The 26,043-nt window shown below is 43.1% G+C and overlaps 1 protein-coding gene across 5 annotated transcripts in view; it reads left to right on the top strand.

Annotated features, from left to right (window-relative positions):
* PARP8 (poly(ADP-ribose) polymerase family member 8) overlaps window positions 1-21,832 on the top strand; it is a 168,811-nt gene extending 146,979 nt beyond the window's left edge. For all 5 annotated transcript variants that reach the window (XM_035100408.2, XM_060280307.1, XM_060280306.1 and 2 more), the window contains 9 exons: window positions 124-191; window positions 1,236-1,284; window positions 4,010-4,122; window positions 4,651-4,723; window positions 5,563-5,632; window positions 7,796-7,872; window positions 9,215-9,284; window positions 10,322-10,406; window positions 12,815-21,832. In XM_035100408.2, the coding sequence (XP_034956299.2) occupies window positions 124-191; window positions 1,236-1,284; window positions 4,010-4,122; window positions 4,651-4,723; window positions 5,563-5,632; window positions 7,796-7,872; window positions 9,215-9,284; window positions 10,322-10,406; window positions 12,815-12,917 (708 nt within the window). In that variant the 3' untranslated portion in view covers window positions 12,918-21,832. The remainder of the gene's footprint in view (window positions 1-123; window positions 192-1,235; window positions 1,285-4,009; window positions 4,123-4,650; window positions 4,724-5,562; window positions 5,633-7,795; window positions 7,873-9,214; window positions 9,285-10,321; window positions 10,407-12,814) is intronic.
* Window positions 21,833-26,043: the final 4,211 nt, after the last annotated feature.

Here is a 26,043-nt window from a genome sequence, read left to right as displayed (position 1 = left end):
TGCATTTATTGGTGAAACCTTCCTGCGCCTTTTCCGGTGGGGAGAGTTACCAGAATCTAGCTTCTGTCGTCTAGCTTTCAGAATGTTCCCTTGGCTAACTGTAACACTGTTATTATTTCCTAGGCACCTTATTTAGAAATAAAGAAGCAGATGGACAAACAAGACCCACTTGCTCATCCTCTTCTGCAGTGGTAAAGTTCTCACTTAGATGGCATGCTAGGTGTTTGATGACACGATTCGTTCTTAGCAGATCCCATTTGTCATTAATGTAGGGCACAATCCATCACCTCCTGTGAGAGAAGATCTTGCCATGTTCAACACAGCCCTTGTTGCAGCCCAGTGTGCTTGACTATTTGGTGTACTGGGAAGTCCATGCATGCTAATTTATCCTGCACATACAGCAGCTCCACTTCATTCGTTGAATTTTTAAGGTTGCTTTTTAAAGACAGATCCGGGCCATAGAATGGGCATATGGCAAGTAGGCACAGGCTTCCCATTACTCGAAAGGAGTGCGGTTGTTGGGAAAGTTAAAAGCAACCCCATGAGGATGAATCATGTCACTCATTTGTGAATGTCAATTGAAAAAAAATAATATTGAAAATGAGCCCCAGAAAAATGGGTTGACTATCCAAAATCATTTCACACCTGTAAATTCTCACTTGTTGCATACACAAGGAGCCCATGAAGTTAAGTGCATTCTACGAAATTAAGATACTTTTTTAACGAATGCATGGTAAAAATCCCAATTTCTTCTTGGCAGAATGATACAAACGGCCGAGCTATCTTGGGGTGAGGGGGCCAGGCTTTAGGGGCTTTCCATCATCTGTGTGGGCTTAAGTAAAATGGAATGAAGGTACCTGCCAGTACTTTTATAGGAAAACCAACCTGATAGTTACCTGTCTTGTTTCATATACATATACAGTACCTTAAGGGCCACCTCTTCCCATACCTGCCTCCCTGTGCTCTAAGAGTTGAGATAGAGGCCCTTCACTGTGCCCTGACTAATGTGGAGGCTCAGCTAATGGAAAGAAGAGAAATTGCCCCCTTTGTGTCAGCGCAGAGGAACTTTCCGCCCCTCTCTTGACAATACCCTCAACTATCAGTGTTTTACTGTTTAGGCAAGCTTTTCCAAAAGCAAACATTTCTTTATATATTATTTTAGTTGTTGCTAGTGATACTTTAGTACTACAACAGTGGGATATCATATCATATCATTCATTTATTGTTATTTTCAGGGTTATTTCAAGTAACAGATCACATATTGTGAAGCTACCTGTGAACAGGGTAAGTGTTATGTTGGATCTTCTATAATAAAAAATTAAACACTTATTATTATTATTATTATTATTATTATTATTATTATTATATATTTTATTACATTTTACTGCCGGGGAGGGGAAGAGGCTTCAGGGGCCAAATAAAGTGACGAGTCTTAGATACTAGGCTGGGGGTTGGAGGAGGGAAAGAGAATCATAGAATCGTAGAATTGGAAGGGACCACTTGGGGCATCTAGTCCAACCCCCTGCAATGCAGGAATCTTTTGGCCCAATGTGGAACTTGAACTCATGACCCTGAGATTAAGAGTCTCGTGCTTGACTGACTGAGTTGCTGCTCCACCTCAGGCAACAAAATGTCTTGGGTAGGCAATGGATGCTGGCTAAAAGACTACTTATTAACATTCAGCAGCCCATCACCCAGTACAATATACATTGAATGCTTCTGAATCCATTGCATCTGGCTATTGGTTTGGTCTTGTTTTCAAAGGAATGTCCATGTATGTGCAGTCACAGCTGTTCAGACTAATCTCGCCTGTTTGCTAGATGTTCATCCTAACTGCTGCTACCAGGGAGCTTACAAGGAGAACGGGGCATTTATTTCCAGTAAAGTTGCAAGGGATTGTGCTGGAATTGGACTGAGGAACTTAATATGAAAATAGCTAACTAAATAAGCAATTAAAAGACAGTCATTAAAATATTTAAAAGTCATAATCCAAAGACCATTCAGCACCTGTTCAGTTCCAGCCACTACAAGTCCTTTCAAGAATTGGCAAAACTGGAACGTCAGGAAATGTCCAAGTGAGTGAGTTCAAGAATTATAGTTTCCTCCCTGCTTGCTCTCATTATAGGCATGAGTTATATTGCAAAATAATGTTAGACCCTTCCAAGAGCTATTAAAATGAATGCATTTGACTGCGTTTACAGCTGCAATCCTATACACCCTTACCTAGAAATAAGCCTCACTGGACTTAACAGAACTCATTTTTTAGGAGATGTGTGTAGGACTGTTCTGATAAGTCCCATTTATTTCAGCAAGACTTAGCCATACTTCACTTTTTCTGGGCTGCATTCCTGATAAATAAATCTCAAATAGGCAGTCAGTTGACTTCAGAGGATAGAACAAAATGTAATAGATGAAATGTTCACTTAGGCATGTAGGCTCCAATTTATTTTGATGGGTAAGAACTGCATTAAAGCCATCTCTGTTCAGCCCACTGTTAATTAAATGTCTCGGAACAAGCCGTGTTAACTTAGATCATCTTATGGATTAATGGCTCAATGTCTTTCAATATAAAGTATTCCATCCACCATCTGATAACACTGGGTGATGACATGATAGGTTGGATGTAGAAATCACAATGGATTTTGGAAAGGGGGGGGAGAAGGGTTTTAAGTACAAACTCACCCCACCAAAGTTTGGAAATCTGAGCTCCATTGTGAACAGAGCCCAAACTCCCACCAAGCCAGCCAGCCACTGCTGCTACTTTCCACTGTCTCCCTGTGCCATCTTATTCTTCTAGGTGGTGGGGAAACCAGATGTCTCAAGATACCATACATACATTGTAGGCCTCGCCCTTAAAGCCTAAGTTCTAGTAGGTTCATGTGCATCATTTTCTGGTGGAATTTGTTGGGCAGGGATCTGGAAGACCCACTACCAAGAATCATCTTGGTAGTTTCACTGCTCTCAGAATTTGGGGTGTGTTGTGTTTTTCAACTGCTGTCACCTGCCCTTGGACTTCAGGGCGAAGAGTGGCTAAGAAATCATCATCACTATCACTTCCCTAAATCTCCATGCCAAATCCATTAAGTTAAGGGTCATGGGAAATGGCAGGCCTTGTGCAATTCAGCAGGCAACAATGAACACTCCTTGGTGATGTTCCTGAGGACGATCCAGGCTAGAAGGAAGAGGTCTGCAAGGCGTCTGCTATAATGAGCAAACCTTCCTTCCCCTGGTTGCCCCACTATGTGGCAGCGTACGGTTGCTTTGAAAGAACTGGGAGAAGTCATATGTCCCCCAAATTCCGGTTTTTTAAAAAAGCTTTCTCAGAAGAAACCAGAACAACTTAGAAAGACCCAGGCTTTTCTTCTGAGATGCTTTGAAGAAAACTCAGGAAAGTATAAGGCAAGTCAGAGAAAGTTCACCCATCTTTAGCTGCATGCCTTGTCACAATATATACGATGTCATGGAGAATAGAAAAACACAAGAGGTATTTTGCTTTTTTTTCCTTGTTAGATTTTTTAAAATCTCCAAACTCAAGTTTTTTTGATAAGCTGAAAATAAAATGTTAGACGTAGGAGCTATGTGATTGTTATATCGAATGGGGTATTTTTCAGAGATTAGTGAGACTGTGGGGTATGGGGGTCAGGCAGGATCAACCCTGAACAGTTTTCCTGGCTGAACTCCCATCTCTAACTCCCATTGAATCAACTGCTGTTGGCTTTTCTTCAACAAAAAATACAGATGTATGGTTCCAAGCATATTTTTCCTTGGGAATAAATAGCAATCAAGGCAGGGTGGGCAAGAAAACAGTGCAAAGGAGAAGGAGTTGAGGGCCACAGAGCTAATTGCATATCAGGGGCGAGGGGTTGCTTTGATCTTTTAGATCTTGTTTGCAGATTCCCTCATTTTAAGCTTAGTTTGACCCTTAAAAATATGTTTACACTAGAGAATTCATGAGAATTAGAATATGTCGCTAACCTCCCTTTGCTGGTTTGCTCCTATTCTTTTTCAGCAATTGAAGTTTATGCACACCCCACATCAGTTTCTTCTGCTCAGCAGTCCACCAGCCAAAGAATCCAATTTCAGAGCTGCTAAAAATCTCTATGGAAGTACCTTTGCATTTCAGTGAGTATCAAAAGCTGTAAATTTTTTAAAAATCGCCAGTATGAAATATTCTGAAATGCATACTTTTCTTTTTGCAGCACATGGTTTTAGAGCAGTGTTTTTCAACCTTTTTTGGGCAAAGGCACACTTGTTTCATGAAAAAAATCACGAGGCACACCACCATGAGAAAATGTTAAAAAAATTAACTCTGTGCCTATATTGACTATATATAAATCGAATTTTTCAATTTTTCCCACGGCACACCAGGCAACATCTCGCGGCACACTAGTGTGCCGCGGAACAGTGGTTGAAAAACACTGTTTTAGAGCATATGAGCATATGGCTAGTTTTATTATTTATTGTTATTATTTTTAAAATGTGTATACTGCCCTTCATCTGAAGATCACAGGGCTGTTCGCATCATTAAAAAATACAAATTGAGAACACAAAAAGCAAAATAAAAACAAAAACTAAACACATTGTTTTTCATTTTGGTTTGTCTATGACAGTACTAATTTCCTCTCTCTGTGTTTTCCCCCCTTCTGAAAGTGGGTCACACATTGAAAACTGGCACTCTATCCTGAGGAATGGCTTAGTAGTTGCTTCCAATACAAGATTGCAGGTAAAAGTAAAACTGAAAAGGGAAATATATGGGTTGTTTCTTAAAGGCAGCTTTGGGTGCAAGACATTGAAGTCACAAGCTTATAAACAGCATTGTTTATCTGGAAGAAAGTACCAGTAAACTCATGGGTCTTTATTTCTGAGTAGACTTGTATAGGATTGAATTGCAACACAAAGTAGATTCCAGACAGACAAAACTGTACTAATTCACATAATGCAGCAGTGGGGAAGCTGAGACCTCCCAGTTGTTTTGGGGCTACAACTCCTACCCTTGACCTTTGGCTCTGCTGGCTGAAGTTGGTGGGTTCTGGCATCCAAAAACTTCAAAGGGGCCACAGGTTTCCCATCCATAATGCGTTGCTTGATGTGTAGAATTTGCTGTGGCAGGTGTAGCAATGGCCACCAACTTTGATGGCTTTGAACAGCTTAAGCCATAAGGATAAGGGTCTCAAAGGATCATAGGAAGATGCCATAGATCAAGTCAGACCATTATTCCAGCTAACGTAGCAAGGCCTGCACTGACTAAAAGAGGCTGTGCAAGATTTCAGACAGGGTTCCCTCCCAGCCCTACCTGGGAATGCCAGGATTTGAACCTGGGACCTTTTGCGTTCAAAGCAGATGCTTAACCACTGAGCTACAGGTCCTTTGGGTACAGCTCTCTGTAATGTTGGCCATTATAGCTAACTGCAGTTCAAAGACTGTATACCACTGAATACTAAATAAACTGTGAGTTTGAGATGAGGCTAAAATAATTCAAATGTTGCATGATGCTATTCTGTAGCAGGTCTAAGAACTGTAGCAGATTTAAGAATGAGCTAAAAGGTCCTTGTTTTGTTGCAGCTCCATGGTGCAATGTTTGGAAGTGGAATCTACCTTAGTCCATTGTCAAGCATATCTTTTGGTTACTCAGGTGACGTTTTTTAAATCTCTCTATGTGCAGAGGGGGGTGGGATATGGCAGAGTGAATGTATTTTTAAAACAGAGAACCAAATGCCTGCTGAACTAGCCTGTGGCAACTTTCCTCCTCATTCTATATATGGCTCGGCTCAAGGATGTGCTTGTTGCAGAGATTAAACGATATAGCAGGAAGAAGGAGCAGGAGTGGAAGTCAGATAAGTCATATCTCACAGGAAGTGAGATGGAGGCTGGAGGTTGTTGCAGTTGTCTGGCTCAACAGAGGGACTTGAATCCAACTAAATTATTGCATATCCAGTGGTATTAACCCTGCTTTCCTTTATTTGCAGACACCCCACACTGCCCCCATATCTGCTCATGCAGATTTGAGGGACCTGCAGGGGGACGAGATGGGTGCAAAGTTACATTGCACTCATTAAAGTTGTTCTGCATGAACAGTATAGTTGGATACAGCACAGGGCATATATGATCTATATTTCACAATTCACACTAGGTTGCAGATTCACAAAGGGCCATCCTTGCTAGGATACATACCTGGTACCTTTACAAGGATATGCAACATACTGGCAGGAGACAACTAACACTCCCAGCTTACATAGGCAACAATTTCATCATGGCTCCAAGCACCAAATCAGTCCATTAACTGATCCATGCTTAGAGGTGTGTCAAGCTCCATCTCATGTTACAAGAACAGGCATAGATGTGATGAAGCCACCAGTTCCCCCAGTTGGCTCTCTTCCCATGTACCCTCCAGCCAGTTGGCTGTGAAGAATTGATTGAATAATGAGCCCTCCACCATTAAAAATGTTTCACTGTTGTCTTCTGCATTTTGCTTTAATGCCTTCCCTACTCATACTGGACATGCCAGCTGTGACCAAAGAAAGTCATCTACCAGATTGTCATGTAAACCCCAGGAGCATTGGCAGCAATACTTTGATGGAGGGAGGGATTGCATTCCTAGGTGTAGGAAATATCACTGCGCCCTCCCAGAAAATTACTGCTTACTTCCAAGCAGGTGACTGATCGGGTGATTGGCTAATCCCAAACTGCAAAGTCCAGGGGAGGTGGGTAGGATTTTTTTTGCTGCAGTGGGAGGGGAGACGGCAGCTGCCTCCCACATTCCCAATTTTGTTTTTGTTGCTAATTGATTTGGTCTCCACCACAAGAAAAAGCATACAAATAAAAAGAAAACATCTCTTTATCCTTATGGTAATGTATTTGCTTTACAAATCTTTATAGTAAAACAATAATCCTTAAAAAAAATCCAAGGCGAGCTGAAATGAAATGAAGTATTAGTTATCTACTAGCTATAAAACACTGAAAATTCAAAGCAAAAAAAATTATCCATAGGCTACAGAGGGATTCCAGTTTGTTCCGTCACTGTTTTCCCCTTGTTTTAATATAATGTGGTTAATTTAGCTACCTAAGCAAAATTTCAGGGGTCCCTCCCCCCACTATTTACTCCTTTATTGTAATCTCCTTTATTCTCCAGTCATACATCATGTTGCATCCGCTTCCTGTTGCGTCTTTTCAACTTGCGAATGCGGCAAACCCGGAAGTGTTTACTTCCGGGTTTCGCCGCACACGCAGAAGCATTCTGTGCGCTTTGTGCGTGCACAGAAGCACCGCTCTGGCTGTGGATTTTTCAGGGTGCGAATGGCACCCCGGAATGGATCATGTCCGCAGCCAGAGGTACCACTGTAATTTTATTCTGTTTGCCGGCCAACAAAACTGCTTTCCCCCTCCCCAAGCCATATCTGTGCATGAAACATAACTCTCTTAGACTCCTTTCTGATACCCTCCACCCAGCCCTGCCTGGCCCTGCTGGTGGGGGGAGCTGCACTGCTGAAGAGCGCTTCAATGCACCTGTACAAAAGGTGAGCAGGCAGGCGCTACTGCTTACAACAACTCTACTGGTGATGGTCGGTAGAAAGCCCTGAAGCAGTGATGAGACAGGACTGAGCCAGCACAGGATGCAGAAGAGATTGTACCATCTCGGCTGGCAGCGTAGAAAGTGCTCAATTTACCAGGATTGTCAGCTGCTGGAAAGAAGGGATCAGCTGTAATATCCGTGTCTGCATGCACTCTCCATTTATATGAAGTGGAACATCTGACATTTTATGCACCAGTATGTCTGATGTAAATCTAATGTCTTTAGGGATGAACAAGAAGCAGCAGAAGGTGTCAGCGAAGGATGAGCCTGCTTCAGGCAGTAAAAACAGCAATGTGTTACAGGTAAAGAAATATATGAAGCATTTCTAAAAGACATTTTAGTTTTATGTCCGTGCTAGCTCAGGGCAGGTGCTGTATTTAGCCCAGAGCATTCATGTGCACATGAGATAGTGGTGATGGAGGTATCCATAAGGGCATTGCATTGACAACTGAGAACTCTACAAGAAATGTTTTCTGTGTCAAATAGTAAGTTGTTGGACTGCCGTTCCTCTGTTTCAGGGATGGGGAACCTGTGACCCTTCAGAAGTTGCTGGACTCCAGCTCCCAGCATCCCCAGCCACCATGGCCAAATGTCAGGCATGATGGGAGTTGTAGTTCATCTAGTTAGATGAGTGGTATATTAGCATTGGTACAGTGGTCCCTCGACTTACGAACTTAATCCGTTTGAAATGCACATTCGTAGGTCGAAAAGTTCGTAAGTCGAAAAGTGGTTTCCCATAGGAAAAAAATATTCGGAAAAATTCGTAAGTCGAGGAAACCGCATTTAAAACCGCCAACGGTTTCCGTTCGGATGTAGAAAAATCCGTAAGCATTTGTCCCGTTCGTAAGTAAAAAACATCGTATGTCAAGTAATTTGTAAGTCGAGGGACCACTGTATTAGTATTAGTACAACAGGTTCCCCATTCCAGTATTGTTGCCCTGTGCTCTGTGTTGGCACTAACAGGCATAACTGGTATATATACAACTCCACAGGATGGGCTAATGAGAGCTCAAATATCTCATGCTTGATTGGTAATCAAAAAAGATTGACACTGTCACATATATTATCCTAATTTGAACTCTTTCGTTCATCTGTCAGCAAATACATCTCTTGTAAGGAATTTTTTCTGCTCTCCTACTGCTAGGAGAAATTTGATCTGTTATTAAACCAAGGATTGAACTGATAGCTATGAGCAATATTTCAGAGAATGTTTATAGATTTGCCAGAAAAATAATAATGATATCAGTACTTTAAGGGAGAATATTAATATGAACTTCCGGACCTATTAATAACTCCTTCATTGGCCAACATTGGGTTTTAAAAAAAAGAAAAATACTGTACCACTGGAACAGAGGAAGCATTCTTAAAACCAAATCAGAACATTAGTTTAGTTTAATACAGTGTACACTGACTGACAGCGACTGTGTAGGGATCCAGGCATCAGCCGTTCCCTGATGTACCTGGCGATGCCAATGGGAATTGTACCTGGGGCATTCTGCACAAAAAGCAGTTGTTCTACTACTGAGCTGCAGCCCTTCCTCAAATTGCTTTCTTTTTAGAGCACAACTTTATATTTAGTAACCATCTAGTCAGTGATCCGTATTTAGTATAATTTTGTCTTCCAACGCTTGCCTTCCCTTACAGTCGCAGAAAAAAGGACAGCAGTCTCAGTTTTTGCAAAGCCGAAACTTAAAATGTATAGCCTTATGTGAAGGTAAGCAAGAAGAACAATATTATAACTTTCATCAAGGGGCTAGGAAAGATCTGATATATCCACACAGTCCGTCCCCGATCACTCCTCTGACTCTCTTCTGATCACTTTGCTTCAAGGATCTATCTAATAAGTCAATCACAGAGCAAGTGGCAAAGTTTTTGCATACTATTAGACCCTCTCATGACTGCCTGACATATGCACACTTTCTAGCATTTTAAATCAGTGTTTTTAGATGTATTTACATTTTTATTGGACGCGGGTGGCACTGTAGGTTAAACCACAGAGCCTAGGGCTTGCCGATCAGAAGGTCGGCGGTTCGAATCCCCATGACGGGGTGAGCTCCCGTTGCTCTGTCCCAGCTCCTGCCCATCTAGCAGTTCGAAAGCACATCAAAGTGCAAGTAGATAAATAGGTACACAGCGGGAAGGTAAACGATGTTTCCGTGTACTGCTCTGGTTTACCAGAAGCGGCTTTGTCATGCTGGCCACATGACCTGGAAGCTGTACGCCGGCTCCCTCGGCCAATAACGTGAGATGAGCACCGCAACCCCAGAGTCGGTCACGACTGGACCTAATGGTCAGGGGTCCCTTTACCTCTACCTACATTTTTATTAAGGGTGGCGCTGTGGTCTAAACCACTGAGCCTCTTGGGCTTGCCGATCAGAAGGCCGGCGGTTCCAATCCCCACGACGGGGTGAGCTCCCGTTGCTCAGTCCCAGCTCCTGCCAACCTAGCAGTTCGAAAGCACATCAAAGTGCAAGTAGATAAATAAAGTAGATAAAGCAGCTTAGTCATGCTGGCCACATGACCCGGAAAAACAGATAAACGCCGGCTCCCTCGGCCAGTAAAGCAAGATGAGCACCGCAACCCCAGAGTCGTTCGCGACTGGACTTAACTGGCAGGGGTCCTTTACCTTTACCTTTTTATTAATGTCATCATTTGTGCTTGTCAGCTGTTTTAAAACGCTTTAATGGTCTGTTGACCGCTAATAAAGAAACTCAGCAGGCATTTTGTCAATAATTTCTCTCATCTTTATAGTGATAACTTCACCTGATCTGCACAAACATGGGGAGATATGGGTAGTTCCCAACACTGATCATGTGTGCACGAGATTCTTCTTTGTGTAAGTACAGAGGACTTTCAAATGTACATTTTTTACTGCTTTGTAACTTTCATAACTTGCTATTCTTTTTCTTTTTAAATAAACAGCTTGCTAAAATAAGAGAGGATGCAACCTGCCTGTTGTCCCAATCAAACAAACTGCTTTGGGCTTCACTTAAACCAGGTATCCCCAAACTGCAGCCCTCCAGATGTTTTGGCCTACAACTCCCATGATCCCTAGCTAACAGGACCAGTGGTTGGGGAAGATGGGAATTGTAGTCCAAAACATCTGCTGGGCCGAAGTTTGGGGATGCCTGACTTAAACCCTTCAAGCAGGCCTAAGTCTTTAGTGCTTTTCTTTTCTCTTTTCTTCTGTTCTTTTTAAAAACATGAAAATATTTTTATTCATCTCCAACTTACCTCCCTCCAGGACAGATCAATCTAATCAAATTGGCCGAAGTCCAATCTGTGATTTTGGTAGCTGCCATTCTTCAGGGTTATCAGTAAAGTCTTTCATAAAAGGAAGCCATATTTCGACAAATACATCTACACCATTTGTATTATTGAATGTGTTTAATCTCTTTGTTAATTTTTCTCATATATCAATAGACCTTAAATTCTGTTTCCAACAAGAGATACACAGATGTTCCCATCCTTTCCAATTCTGTACCACTAGTAGGCATGCTGCTACTAAGGGAAAAGTACTTATTTCTTTATTGCAAAGGTTAGATTGCCCTTCTTTAAAAATAGTTCCAAACTTGGGATACATTACACATGTTCACCTGTAATATAGCTCATTTCTGCAAATTCCGTCTGCCCAAAGGGCTTTATATGTTCACACAAGCAGCTGCTGGGTGACCTTGGGCTAGGCACACTTCTTTGATGTCTCTCAGCCCCACCCACCTCACAGGGTGCCTGTTGTGGGGGAGGAGGGGAACAGAGAATGTTAGCCGCTTTGAGACTCCTTCGGGTAGTGATAAAGCGGGATATCAAATCCAAACATCCACCACATATGAAATGTTGTACCTACCGGTATATTATTGCAGAATCTCCAGCACAATAGTGCAATAGTTTTACTAATATCGTTACACTACAATGCCTTCAAATGCCACCACTGTACTAATTTAAAGGCATTTTCTCAGATCCCAGTTGATACTAATTTTAGTGGGATTTTTACCCCACAAATTATTCCAAGCTACCTCCGCAAACTCTATCCCTCGATCAGATCCGCATTGCTGTTTCACGGAGCTACAGTCTCCTAGAGTAGTGGTTTACAAACTGTTCTGGGGACAGGGAGCTACTGATACATCTCCTTGCCAAGGATTCAAGGGACCAGCAGGTGTGGGGAGAGCCTAGGTACAACTCTGCTTCCACCACCCAGTTGACACAAGACGTTTGTCACAAATTCTTTATTGAGTTGGTCATGGCAGACATGACCAAATGATAGTGTGCCCACCATTAACATAACATCCCCAAATGCATATTGAATGTTTGGATAAAATACATTTTTCAAAAAAAAAAAAGTGCATTCTGTTACCCTGTGCTGTAGTTCCTCCTTGCTTCTCCACTTCCCAGACTCACTACAGTGGTACCTTGGTTCTCAAACGGAATCCGTTCCGGAAGTTCATTTAACTTCCGAAAACGTTCAGAAACCAAGGCAGGGCTTCTGATTGGCTGCAGGAGCTTCCTGCACTCAAGCGGAAGCCGTGGAAGCAGCGTCAGGCGTTCAGGTTCCAAAGAAGGTTCGCAAGCCAGAACACTTGCTTCCGGGTTTGCAGCATTCGGGAGCCAAAACGTTCAAGTCACAAGGCATTCGGGATCCAAGGTACAACAGTATTGTAAACTGACAGAATCCAGAAACGTGGCACAACTCAGGGCAAACCATATACAGCAGGAGTAGCCAATGGGGTTCCTTCCAAATACTTCTGGACTTGAACTCGCCTCATTCCTGGCCATACTGATTGGGGCTGATGCGAGCAGAAGTCCAACAGCATCTAGAGCATGGGTAGGCAAACTAAGGCCCAGGGGCCAGATCCGGCCCAATCGCCTTCTCAATCTGGCCCGCAGACGGTCCGGGAATCAGCGTATTTTTACATGAGTAGAATGTGTCCTTTTATTTAAAATGCATCTCTGGGTTATTTGTGGGGCATAGGAATTCGTTCATTTTCCCCCTTCAAAATATGGTCTGGCCCCCCCACAAGGTCTAAGGGACAGTAGACCGGCCCCCTGCTGAAAAGGTTTGCTGACCCCTGATCTAGAGGGCCTCACTCTGGTGACTCCCCTTATTTAGGTGTAGGATCACACTGTTTCTTGTACTGTGGAAAGTTTCGAAATATATATTTTAAAATTTATTTTGTGTACTTTTCTTTCTTTCTTTCTTTCTTTCTTTCTTTCTTTCTTTCTTTCTTTCTTTCTTTCTTTCTTTCTTAGCTATGAAGATGGCCAAGTAGGGGACACAAGTATAAACACTCAAGAGCCAAGCATTCATAAAGAAATTCTCCGGGTCATTGGTAATCAAACTGCTACTGGTTAAAAGGACCACTCTTAACTCCTTGATGTGATTTGGAAGCCTTCCTCAGTCTCAAAGCTGGATTTTGAACTGAAGAAGAAATTTTGGGGTGGGCGGGGAAAACAACCCTAATTTATTGTTATTCTGAACAAGTTAACCCTTTGAATACTTTTTCTTACTTAGCATTTCTTATCACACTGGGGAGAGGGGGAAATTAACAAATCTGAAAGGGATCTAAGCAAGCAGCTGTAGAGACACACAGCTGATAGTCAAACAGACGCTTCGGGTTGTTCACAATAAACAGAATTTGAAAAGGAGTTCTGTGCTGATATTTTTATATTAAAGACTTGAATTGGATCATTTTAGTACTGTATTACCTGTATTTTAAATTTGCGATGACTGGAACAGCAATTCTTTTTATAAAACAAATAAACAAAAGTGGAAGCTTACGTAGTAAAGGATATTTTGCAATAAGTAGAATATTCACATTTTCATACACTGTAGAAACTGGTTGCCTGGAATGTAAAAAAAGGGGGGGGAGTAAGCTGTAATATATTCATTCTGCTATATACAAATCATGTACACAACCCACAATGTTACAGGAAAGGGAGTTTTCTGCCGTGCTGACATATATGGCAACATGGAAATGATTTTTTTTGGCCGATGATCAGCGTAAGGGTATGTGCTTGGTTCTGCGCGCTTTTCATTCCTTTAGGTGCAGCTTTTGGAGAAAAAGTTCCCGGTAGATTCAGCCAGAGCATCCTTCTGTCATTCATGTGAAGATGGTTCGACTAAGTCCTTAATCGATTTTAAAGGGTGGAAAAATCATGCAATCGTCACAGTGGATCAATATGTAAGGGGCTGCCGAGTACTTGAACTGTCAATGCTGCCCCTGTAAAATCTTCATGTTTCCACAGGTGAAGCCCTGAGTCTTTATTGCTTGGAAAGTCCAGCTGCCTTCTTAGGCTTCTTATTGAATTGTGTGGCAGTAGCCCTGTTCTTCAAAGCAGGAATATGCAGAAGTGTTTTACAGAAGCCTCTGTGTGTTTCCGTTCATCTGATACTGGTACTTTTTCCATTTATTTTGTGAAATGGAAATGTGGAAATGTACTTTTGAATCTACCATGTTCTTTTAATCCATGCATCCACAAAGAGAGAGAGAGAGAGTCACATATATCGGACTTGTGGAGCTGGTTCATGTGCATTGTGTCGTTTAGGGCAGCGTTTCTCAACCTAATAGTGTGCCGCGAGACGCTGGCTGGTGTGTCGCGATGTGCGGCGATGAGAAGGGCGATTTGCATTGTCACGTGCCTGGCAGTCGCCAATAGGCAGCGCTGACCCGCCGGAAAGGAAGCCGGCCGGGTCACGACGCGGAGCGAGCGCAGCTCTCAACAGCCACCACCACGGGAGGGTGGTTTTAGACAAACTTAAAGAAGCTGGCTGGATGAGCTCAACCTGAAACTTGCTGAGCAAAGGATTGTGCTGGCAGAGCAATCAGCGGCTTGTGAAGCCTTATTACAGGAGATTGCAACCAACACAGCAATTGGCAAGTGTTTCTTACAGTCATAATTATATAGTCAATATAGGGCGGCACAGAGTTAAATTTTTTAACTTTTTTAATGGTGGTGTGCCTCGTGATTTTTTTCATGGAACAAGTGTGCCTTGGCCCAAAAAAGGTTGAGAAACACTGGTTTAGGGTGCAGAAGTGGGTTTCATGCTCACATGTCCTCCTACAGTGTGCACAGCTTTTTCATGTGAACTGGGGGCCACACAAGTACACTGCTTTCATCCACTGCCTTTTTTTTGTGTGGCAGGCAGATGATTCGAATGGCTGCTAGCTACATAGGCATTGATTCACGATGAAAACCCCATTTGCAATGTAGCAGGATGCGTGGGTCCAAGGCTTGCACCTGTCTTCAGTGCATACGTTACCGAAACCAATGGGCAATGCAAGAACTGGCACATTTTGATATATATTTTTTGCCAAATTAAAAGTGGAGTTTCTTTCCTCCCATAACATGAAAATAAGATCACAGCCAGGCGTAGGGACCAATCCTACATTACGCTGAGCACCTACTATTATTATGTCTTTTATTACTGACAGGAAGGCATTCGCCACTGCAAATAATAATAACTTTCTTACTTATACAAAATTTCAGCCTGCTGGAAACAAAGCACGGAAACACAAGATTTCCAAAACCAGAATTCAGCAGAAACAGCTAATAGTAAAACTGATGTTCCCTAATAATTTGAGTACCTAATGGAATGCTTGATCAACCCAATGATAATTGGCTAGGAGGCTTAGCCTGGGGCATTCCCACATGAGAAATCTTTCAAATTATTATTTTCTATTCTAGGTGTAATTTGTCATGCAAATTTCCTGGATGCCAAACTAAGCATTTAGTAAAATGAATGGGTAAAATGGCCTTTGCTAAAGGTAAAATCCTAAGTATTCTGTATGTTATTGTAAACGGTGGGGGACCCCCCCCCGGGTGACATCTAATTGTATTTGTCCACTTGTTCAATAGACATCCATCTGCACAATGAGATTTGCCCTTCCTGCATGCCCCAGGATCTGCTCTGGAGGGTTGGGGTAGCCTCCACAGATTTGTGTGTTAGTGGGGGGCCTTCAGGGAGGGGAAGAGGAAATGGAAGTCTACTTGCATTGTGATGGATTATCACTCTTGGTGAATTCCAAGATTTTATGAGACCCATAGAAAATGATGACATTTTTAATATATTTGAATTCCAGAAGAACACATTTCCTGCAGGCCTCTTAACTAGGAATTGTCAATATGCAACAACATTCACTCATTTTTTTAATGCTTGCTATAGCATATACACATGCAGACATAGTCTGGAACAATGACATTTTTAGAGTAAATCTAAGACACCATTATTTCCCAGGTTAATGGGCTCAACTGTATTACCCAAATCCTTGCTTCTCGCTCCCAACAAATCCTGCTCTTTCTCATCTGCTTCCTCAATTTCATCATTCAGGGCTGGGGAATCTGTGAACCTCTTGATGTTGTTGGACTCCCATCAGCCCCAGCCAGCATGACCAGTGGCCAGGGATGATGCGCGTTATAGTCCAACATCCATCTGGTAGACCATTGGTTCCCCATTCCTAGCATAATTCCTCAGACAGAATGCCACCAGCCCTATAACAGAGATGGTGCCACAAATTTTCTGGAGAACTTCAAACTCCTCTTTGTTGAACAGCAGCCAGGTTGGGGAAAAAAATTATATATTGCTGAATTCCCCAGTTTTTGTTCACTCATTGGTTTGCTACTGTGTCTGCAAGAAGGTCACACATGGATCTCATACTTAAATAGGCCTTCGTCAGCTTCAGCGCCACCTGCAAATTAGTCTCAGTTGAGTCAGAAATAGATTGTGGTGCCGCACTAGATACCTCTACAGTGGAATCTTGAAATTAAGAATCGGCTGAATGTGTTTATGGCTGGGGAAAGGAGTAAACAGTGGTACTCTGCAAGTTCAGCCATTCTTTTCTGAGCCACCCTTTGCTGCTTTCGTACACCTTGTATCCAGCTCCATGAAGCTTCACCATCTCACCAGCAGTCCCTAAAACAAAATGCCATGGCTCACTCATTCTCTCATGCATTAATATATACGAGGATGAAACATTGGCGGGATGTCCCCTTTGCATTCATCTCTGCAGTGCGGTGTTCTCTCATGTGGCTGTAGCATTTGTAAATGGTGCAACCATATCCCCAAGGCCTATATTGTAGGGTTCTTGATCTAATGGGAAGGACTGACTGAGTGAAATGGCTAGATCTGTGCAAATTGGCCCTGACCATGTGATTGTATCATGCACATCATGGCCCTGTGGGATTGTTTCACAAGGAATCTCCCCCCCCCCGGTGTGGTGCGTGAGGCTGATCTATCAGCAGTGTCCTAAGTCTTATACCACTTGGTTAATTTCTTTGGAATTCAGTTCTCTGGAGTGCCGTTCTATTTCATCGTTAAAATAAGACCTCTGCATACAACTTGTCCATTAGGATCTCATCAAGTCCTTTCTCCTGTACACATTTCATACCATCAGATGGCTCCGAATACCAGCTGCTGGGGAACAGCAGCTGGAGAGGGCCATTGGCCTCGTGCCCTATTTGTCGGCTCTTTCCGAGAGGCATCTAATTGGCCACTTCGGGAAGCAGGATCTGGGACAAAATGGACAATTAGTCTGAACCAGCAGAGCCATTCTTTTGTTCTTACAACAAGGAACGCTGACATGCTATTGTATCCCTCAGCACTGGTGCCCCAGTTTCCAGTTTTGTGCAACATGCCCAATTATACCAGCAAAAAGATGGTGCAGTTACACACAGCACTGCTAATAGCTCCTAAGCAAAAGCAGGGGGATTTTAAAAGAAGAGTAATGCTGAGAATTGCAGCATGAGCTAAGCAGGACTGCTACCATTCCTCAGGGTGCAGTGCCTTTTGTAGCTGAATGTCAGGCAGAATTTCAAGAGGCACAATATCTTTGTGGTAGGGGACCCGACATTTGTTGGATTTCTGCCTGCCATTCTGTTCTTTAAAGGCACCTGAGTCCTGTCGGAAATGGGGAACCTGTTCACATTCCCTAAATGCTTGGAATATGTCCTTGTTAACTGTCCATTTTGGAATTCGCCATGCTTGTGGAAAACACAAGCCCAAAATAGAGCAGTCTACTTTTCTGTGTGGGCAGGGCCCTTTGCATTGAACATCTGGTTGCCAAGTAGACTGTTTCTCCTGTGGGATTTATGCTTGCTAGACTGTTTTTAAAATGTGTCTGGGGGCAATTTCCACTTGTTTCAATGGCCATTACACCAGAGAAATCCCTTCTGGATTCTGTCACTGCCTTCTGATTCTCTCCTTGGGAAGCCACCCATTGACAGTGAGCCATTTCAAATGCATTCCCTGACATGGTACAGTCCTCTCGTGAGAATCTCCCACTCCAGAATGTGCGAGGGAAAATGCTTTCCTTGTCTGTGGGGAAAGTACACATCAAAGAGATGTCCAGGCCAGCTCCCCCCATCCCAAGCCACTTTGAAGTGATACAATCCCATCAGAGGACTTGCACCTTGGTTCAAAGTAGTCACCTGTCTCATTGAAAGTCTCCATTACAAACACTACCTCAAGATAAAAGGAGAACAGCCTGATACCGGGGCTGAAATCCTGCACCTAGTTATTGTAACTGACAGGACACAGGGGGTGTCAGGATTGCACCCCAAATCTAACATAAGGTGTTCTGTTTGGATATGGAATTAGAACTTGGATACTTTTGTTTAGTCTTGTTTGGTCCGGTTTTTTGGAACTGATCTAGAAATGGTGGGGTGGTGATCTTCATTTATACCTGGAACCTAAACGAGCAGGGGGGCGGGATCATTTATATATGCTAGCTCATGCAGAGCTAACAAGTACTGATTCTTTTCTCATTCTGTTCTACTGCTATGTCTTTAGCAATGGCTTGACATGCAGTAAATGGTGATGAGCATACATCTCCATGCCCTGAAAGCATCCTCTTCTTCTCCTATGTATCAAACTGCTGTTGAAAGTACAGTGATGGGGTGGCCATAATGGCTTGTGTGGTGTTTAGCTCTTTCAGTTCCTCATTGACAAGCTGTATCCAAATTTTCTGTTCCCCATCCTTTTACAAATCTGCTCCTTTTACAATGCTAAGAAGGTGTGTTGTCACTCCTAGCAAAGTAGGGGAAATCAAGAGGTGCTATGGAGGTGAAATACATCTTATAAGGAGCCAGGGACACCCCAATATATGTTCTTGACACATCCACTTTTTCATGGTTAGAGCCATCATAGCGATCCATAGTGAAAAGTAGAAGTCGGCAAATGTGTCCTCTTTTTTGCTTTTCGAAATATGGCAACCCTATAAGCCCTCTGCCCAGAGCAATCCACCATGATTTCTGAATTGCATCCACCTACTTTGGGAGGTTTATTCTATCCTAGGAATAGAACAGAATCTCTCTGCATCTCTGTGATTGTTAATACCCGTGTGCTAACCCATCACCCTAAACACATTTGTCCTCTTCTCAGGACTATTTACAAATTGACTTCTTTGGTGGGTTTCACGTGGATATTGCAGATGTTCAAACTAAGATTGCACATCTGGGCTGTACCAAATGGCTCTGGGACCTAAAGTGGTCAGAGACAACTCTTCTTATGTATTGGGAGGCCAGGTTGCCAATGAATAGCTACAAAGCAGTGGTGAGATGGCATGATTTGTGGAATGGAAAAGTGGCTGATTGTCTAGTTTGGCTCCATCTTAAAAGATTTCCAATGGTGTATTGGCACCAGATCACAAAACCCAATAAACTGAAAAGAAAGAAAAACTCAGTGCACAGAAATCCACTAAAGGTCCCTGCTTGTAAAAACTCATAAATGTTCTGCTCAAGTCAGTGTAGGGAGTTTCTTCAGTGACCTGATCCTGCTCTCAGGATCAATGGGAAGAGGACACTTCATGCCTATGGATTGTTACTGCCATACCCATGGGAACTCAGATGGAGAAGATTAGCTCTAGTTATGCATTCCTTTGGCCTTCAGAGTTGACCTTCTCATTAAAGTGAATGGGGGGATTGTGCATGCAAGAATTCCACTTGCACATCACACTGGACACACAGAGTTATGGATTTGGGTTAGTTCAATGCTCAGAGTGGCAGACCTTGCCAGAGTTCCTGAGTTCCTGGGAACACGGCAGCTGCCTTATCCTAGATCAGCTCAACATTGTCTACACCAGTGTTTCCCAAACTACAATTCCCATCATCCCCGACTACTGGCCTTGCTAGCTCAGGGTGATGGGAGTTGTAGTCCAAAACCAGCTGGAGACCCAAGTTTGGGAAACCCTGGTCTTCAGTGACTGGCAGTGGCGCTCCAAGATTTCACAGAGGGGACATTCCCAGCCCTACCTAGGGATGCCGGGGATTGAACTTGAGACCTTCTGCATGCAAAGCAGATACTCTACCCCTGAGCTATAACACTTCCCCTCCATTGTTCCTTTTATTGTTTGCACCAAAGACAGGGAACAGCTTTTCCAGTCAACATGGCGAAAGAAGACCTAGCTGGCAGAATATGTCGGGTCTGATCCACTACAGATGCAACTGTCTTCATTAATTTTACTTCCTTGTATTATATTTGACTAGGGAGACTGACTACAAAGGAGGACTTGGATAGCTGTGCGGAAGGGGAGATATTTGGCAGGCGCTATTTTGTCATCCAGGTGTGGAAACAGCTCCTTGAACTTCTCTCATCCAGTCATTAAAGGTGTAGGAATCAGTGGCTTCCATTGCTGCTGTACAAGGAGGAAGCAAAGCTTTTATATTTTTAAGAATTAAGGGCACTGGCTTCTGGTTTGCTCTTAGGAGTTCAACATACGAAGCACTTTCCGTATAGCTATACATAACCTAGTTTCATAGGTTCTTCTCTGAATCTGGGAATGGTAGTTGGAGCTGGCAAGAGGGAGTGATCCCTAATATCAAGCTACAATTCCCAGAATTCTTTGGAAGAGAATTCCACTGCAGTTCAAGTGGTCTGAGACTGAGCTAAGTCTGCAGTCCGTTTGGCTTCCGTTTATCATTTGTGTTGTGGGATGTGCGTAATGATGGCTGGTTTGCTGATGAGACCCAAGCAATTTTTTATTTAAGCCTAGATCTCGAGTACTGAATGGGTCACTTGCCAGTTGCTTCCTGCTCCATTTGAAGTCTGCTCAGACTAAGGCAGCCCAGATGTACATTACAATTCGTCCAATTCTGCACTGGGGTTTTGTACAGTTCAGTAGGGTAGATGTTAGCCTTTTGTAGACAAAGACATTTCAAGTAGCTGTCAGAAGGGAACAACAACACCACCACCACAAACCCTAGAATGTGAAACTTTGTTAAATACCCAGGTGACATCAAACATCTACTGCCAGCAGTTCCCATAAAATGGAGTCTTTACACACCATCTTTGCAGCATGTTGTGCTCTTTAAAATAGCGTTTAAAAATAAAATTTAAAGGATAAAATCACCCAATTCTTAACAGTATACAAGTTACAAACGCCTCAGGTTACAAGCACTTCAGGTTACGAACTCCGCTAACCTGGAAGAGTTACCTTGAATTGAGAACTTTGCCCCAGGAAGAGAACGGAAATTGTGTGCCGGCGGCGCAGTGGCAGCAAGAGGGAAAGCACGCCTCTAGTTAAGAACAGTTCCGGGTTAAGAACGGACCTCCGGAACGAATTAAGTTCATAAGTAGAGGTACCACAGTATTTGAATTTTGAAGAAAATGCAGCCACTCCCGTGATTTAAGCATTCAGGTAGGCCTCTGTTTCTCAACAACCTGTTTTCCAACAAACTTCTTGGATTTTGTGCACAAAACCTTCTCGCAGTCTGCTAATTTTTAGCCTATGGTGCCTTCAGATTATTACAGATATCGAACAATTTGTACATACTGTAAATAACTGCCAAAAGATCACTAAGGCCAAATATTTTCTCCAGTCCCTTTTTACCGCACTTGCTTTCTTATTGCCATTTAAGCTCTTTTATTCAGCTTTGTAACAGTTATAACGTTGTAGCCAATGCAAATGTTTACTTTCAATAAATCCTGAATTTGTTCAATGTGTGCCGAGTATCTGAGTCTTGCTTGGGAAGCACTACAAAATGCTTCAGAAGCATGAGGCCTGGCCTTATGTGCTTTTTGGTGAGTAAGGCAGGAAATCAAACAGACCTTCAGCCAGGCTCCCGGGATCCTTAGAAATCTTCCCTATGCCAGTGAGTCCACATTCAGATGACTAAACTGTCCCAGGTTTCCTTGGTCATCTGGGATTTTACAACCCCTTAGGAGATGATCTGTGGTAAAAACATGTGGAATATGTGCTAAAATGGTTTCTTTTATTGATTACATACAATGTATGTAGTGTTTGATTTTTTAAAACCCCAGAACAAAACTGAAAGCCATTTAGGAAAATTATCCAATTATCAAAAACAAAAAAACACAAAAAACACACAGACTTTCTAAGTGCCCCTATTTTCCAGGGATGACCCTGATTTAGAGAAGCCACCCTTGTATTCTGTTTTGATCCCAGAATGTCCCACTTTTCCTTAGGGTGTCCCTATTTTCACTGGAGAAATGTTGGAGGATATGTAAAAACTGTTTTTGAAAGCCATTCAAAACAATCAAAAGTAATTAAAAATGTGAAACTAAAAACAGATTAAAACACATGTCAACATCCTACATATCTGGTAGACTTCCCTAAACATGTTTTCAGCAGGTGCCAGCCTCGTGTCAATAGGCAGGGAGCTCCGAAAGGTGGGTGCTGCCCCACTAAAAGATTCGTTGTCTATATGGCTTCTCCATGAGGGAGTGGGGTATTTGAATCACAGCTGTTCTGAGCATCTTCACCACATCATTTTGTAGAAGAGCCTGTGTAAAAATCCAAACTCCCAGTGAAGTTAAATGGTAGATCAACAACACACTTAATGTCTCCATTATTCAGCTCATGACAGCTTGAAGCAGCCACCTCCTGCAATGTTTGGAAAATGTTTCTGTGGCAATGTTGAGTGTTGCTTATTCATATTTTATTCATATTGTAAATTTGGGCCACCGCTGCCTAGAAACATAGGAAACTCCCGTATTCCGAATCAAACCATTTGGACCATTTCACTCAGCATTGTCAGACTAGCAGTGGATCTCCAGAGTTTTCCAGCCCTAGTCAGGACCTTCAGTATAAAAAAAGCTGAATAGCTCAGTTGGTTAGAGCATGGTGCTGATAACACCAAGGTTGCAGGTTCGATCCCCATAAGGGACAGTTGTATATTCCTGCATTGCAGGGGGTTGGACGAGATGATCCACAGGGTTCCTTCCAACTCTGATTCTATGAATAATAACAATAATTACTATTTATTACTTACACCCGCGGGACGCGGGTGGTGCTGTGGGTTAAACCACAGAGCCTAGGGCTTGCTGATCAGAAGGTCAGTGGTTCGCATCCCTGCGACGGGGTGAGCTCCCATTGCTCGGTCCCAGCTCCTGTCAACCAAGCAGTTCGAAAGCACGTCAAAGTGCAAGGAGATAAATAGGGACCGCTCCGGCGGGAAGGTAAACCGCGTTTCCGTGTGCTGCTCTGGTTCGCCAGAAGCGGCTTTGTCATGCTGGCCACATGACCTGGAAGCTGTACGCTGGCTCCCTTGGCCAATAACGTGAGATGAGCGCCACAACCCCAGAGTCAGTCACGACTGGACCTAATGGTCAGGGGTCCCTTTACCTTTTAACTTATACCCCACCCATCTGGCCAGGCCTCCCCAGCTACTCTGGGCGTCTCCCAACAGAATATTAAAAATACAATAAAACATCAAACATTAAAAACTTCCCTATACAGGACTTCAGGTGTCTTCTAAAAGTCAAATAGTTGTTTATTTCCTTGACATCTGATGGGAGGGCATTCCACAGGGCGACCTCACTTCTCACAGTGAGGGAACTGCCAGAAGGCCCTCAGTGCTGGACTTCAGTGTCCAGGCTGAACGATGGGGGTGGAGATGCTCCTTCAGGTATACTGGGCTGAGGCCGTTTAGGTTTTAAAGGTCAGCACCAACACTTTGAATTGTGCTCAGAAACAAAGCACATGCTCTATCATTGAGCTTCAGTCTTGTTCCTCTAAAAATATCCAATTCCTAGTCCTGTTCACACAATATTTGAGGATATTAATGCAGAGACAGGGAAGAAAGAATGAGATCCATCTGCTGGCTTCTCACATCCATTCCTTCATCCAAAGCTATGAATATAGCTGACACATGTGCTGACACACGGTATGCAAGTAGGCTCAGTCCAACCAATGAGGAATGGTCCAAAATCTCAAAACATTACTAGAAGCTTGCCATGCGGATAACGTATTTGTATCACATCTTCCCTCCAATGAGGGACCCAGGTGGCACTGTGGTTAAACAGTGTGGTTAAACATTAGGAAGAACTTCCTGACAGTAAGAGCTGTTCGGCAGTGGAATTTGCTGCCAAGGAGTGTGGTGGAGTCTCCTTCTTTGGAGGTCTTTAAGCAGAGGCTTGACAGCCATCTGTCAAGAATGCTTTGATGGTGTTTCCTGCTTGGCAGGGGGTTGGACTGGATGGCCCTTGTGGTCTCTTCCAACTCTATGATTCTATGATTCTATGATTCTAAACCACTGAGCCTAGGGCTTGCTGATCAGAAGGTCGGCAGTTCGAATCCCTGTGACAGGGTGAGCTCCCGTTGCTTGGTCCCAGCTCCTGCCAACCTAGCAGTTCGAAAGCACGTCAAAATGCAAGTAGATAAATAGGAACCGCTACAGCGGGAAGGTAAACGGCGTTTCCATGTTCTGCTCTGGTTTGCCAGAAGCGGCTTTGTCATGCTGGCCACATGTCCTGGAAGCTATACGCCGGCTCCCTCGGCCAATAATGCGAGATGAACGCGCAACCCCAGAGTCGGTCACGACTGGACCTAATGGTCAGGGGTCCCTTTACCTTTATCTTTTCCCTCCAATGAGCATACGGGTCTTCAGCATTTTAATTTTTACACAACACTCCTGTGAGGAAACTAAACCAAAGAGAGTGAGCCTGGCCCAAGGCTATTCAGAAGGAGAGGGATGATTTGAACTCAGAGCTTTCTAAACCGATTTCATCCAGTGGTTTCATACAGCACATGATGGTGCAATGTGGTGCAGCATTGCAAATGTGAAGAGATTGCCATGCAGTGGATGTTGGCTTGCACTCGGGGATGGAAAGCAACCTCTCTGAATGACCCAGGCAACTCTTGGAATGCATCTGTGTCTTGTCAGCACAAATGCACAGCTTCACAGTGGCACATCTGTCCACACATTTAATCGCAGGAGATTTCATCCCTCTTCAGCAAACTGCAGTTCATCAAAAGGCAATAGGAAACCTGAATGGCTATTTGGAAAGCGGTGTTTTACATCATAATTTGACTTGCCCACCTAAAAGAATCAGTGGAAATGGGACCACTAGCAGAGCCTGAAGCAACAACAGCCTGAGCCTCAAGGGATCACATCTGGAAAAATCCACTAACTCTTGACTTAAGCCCCATTTTAATGAAAGTCAAGAGTTATCATCAGCGGAATGTGTTTAATATCCACTAGAATGCTGTTTTCCAGGCTTCCGGTAGTGGTTTCAGACTTTCCTTTTCTAAATTAGGCTTGCAGGCAAGAGTATACATCCATCGCCACTAAGTAACCATGACCAGCTCCAGGAGATGTGGATCAGTGGATGATGTGCTTTGTGATGGGCTGGAGACTCAGCCGCTTCCTCCTCTCTAAAAGCCAGCCTTAAACCAATGCCTTCAAAAGGTTCTCCCATGCAACCTTTCAAGTTCTTGCTTTCAGGAAAGAACAAATTCCAAATTTAGGCTGTGATCCTGGATCTCCTACATGGTGTTATGATACCTTCATTTTCACTACTGTGCCCAACTCTGAATCTCAGCTGGAGGAATGATGTCCATGAGTCTCACTGCACCTCTGGTAATTATCTAAGAGATATTGGCAGAATTTTATAGCACAAAATATTGACAAAGGTTTTGCAGAGCTTGGTTGGGATGCTACAGGAAGCCCTCCTCATCTGGCTGTAGATTTGTGGGGACTTAGCTCTAACCTAACTAGTTTGGTCAAGAAAATAAGCAAGCAATTGTATAATAGTTTTGTTTTGTGTCCTGCCCTGCTGTCACAATTTTTGTTCACAAAGTCTACATTTTAAAGGCAAGGATTGGCCTTTGTTGCTATTTCTTCTTTGCCTTTGGTGCATATGTGCAGAACGCACAGTGAGTCACATCCATTCAATAGGTTTACTATTGCAACCCACCCTCAGTAAAGTGCCCGAGACAGTCTAAAAAGATCTCTATATATGCAACACTAAATGTTATTATTGTTGCTTAAACGAAGTGCTGCTTGAAAAGATTAAATAATGTATTAGAAGAAATGAATCAATGGTCTCTCTCCTCTGTACATTCCCAGCTGCATTCCTCTGACCATTTCCCCCATTTCCCCTATAGTAATTGTGTTGTATTCCTGTTCTGTGATCAATTTTTAAGTATAAAAGCATCTTGTTATGACGGGCTGCCAATTCTCCAGTCGAAAGGCCTTGACTGATATTGCCGTAAGAGAAAAGAAAATCTTATCAGAAAATAGAC

The sequence above is a fragment of the Zootoca vivipara genome, chromosome 11 (genome assembly GCF_963506605.1).
Source record: "Zootoca vivipara chromosome 11, rZooViv1.1, whole genome shotgun sequence".
NCBI classification, from domain to species: Eukaryota; Metazoa; Chordata; class Lepidosauria; order Squamata; family Lacertidae; genus Zootoca; species Zootoca vivipara.
Note: the sequence above shows the minus strand (reverse complement) of the source record. Positions and strands in the feature narration are given on the sequence as shown.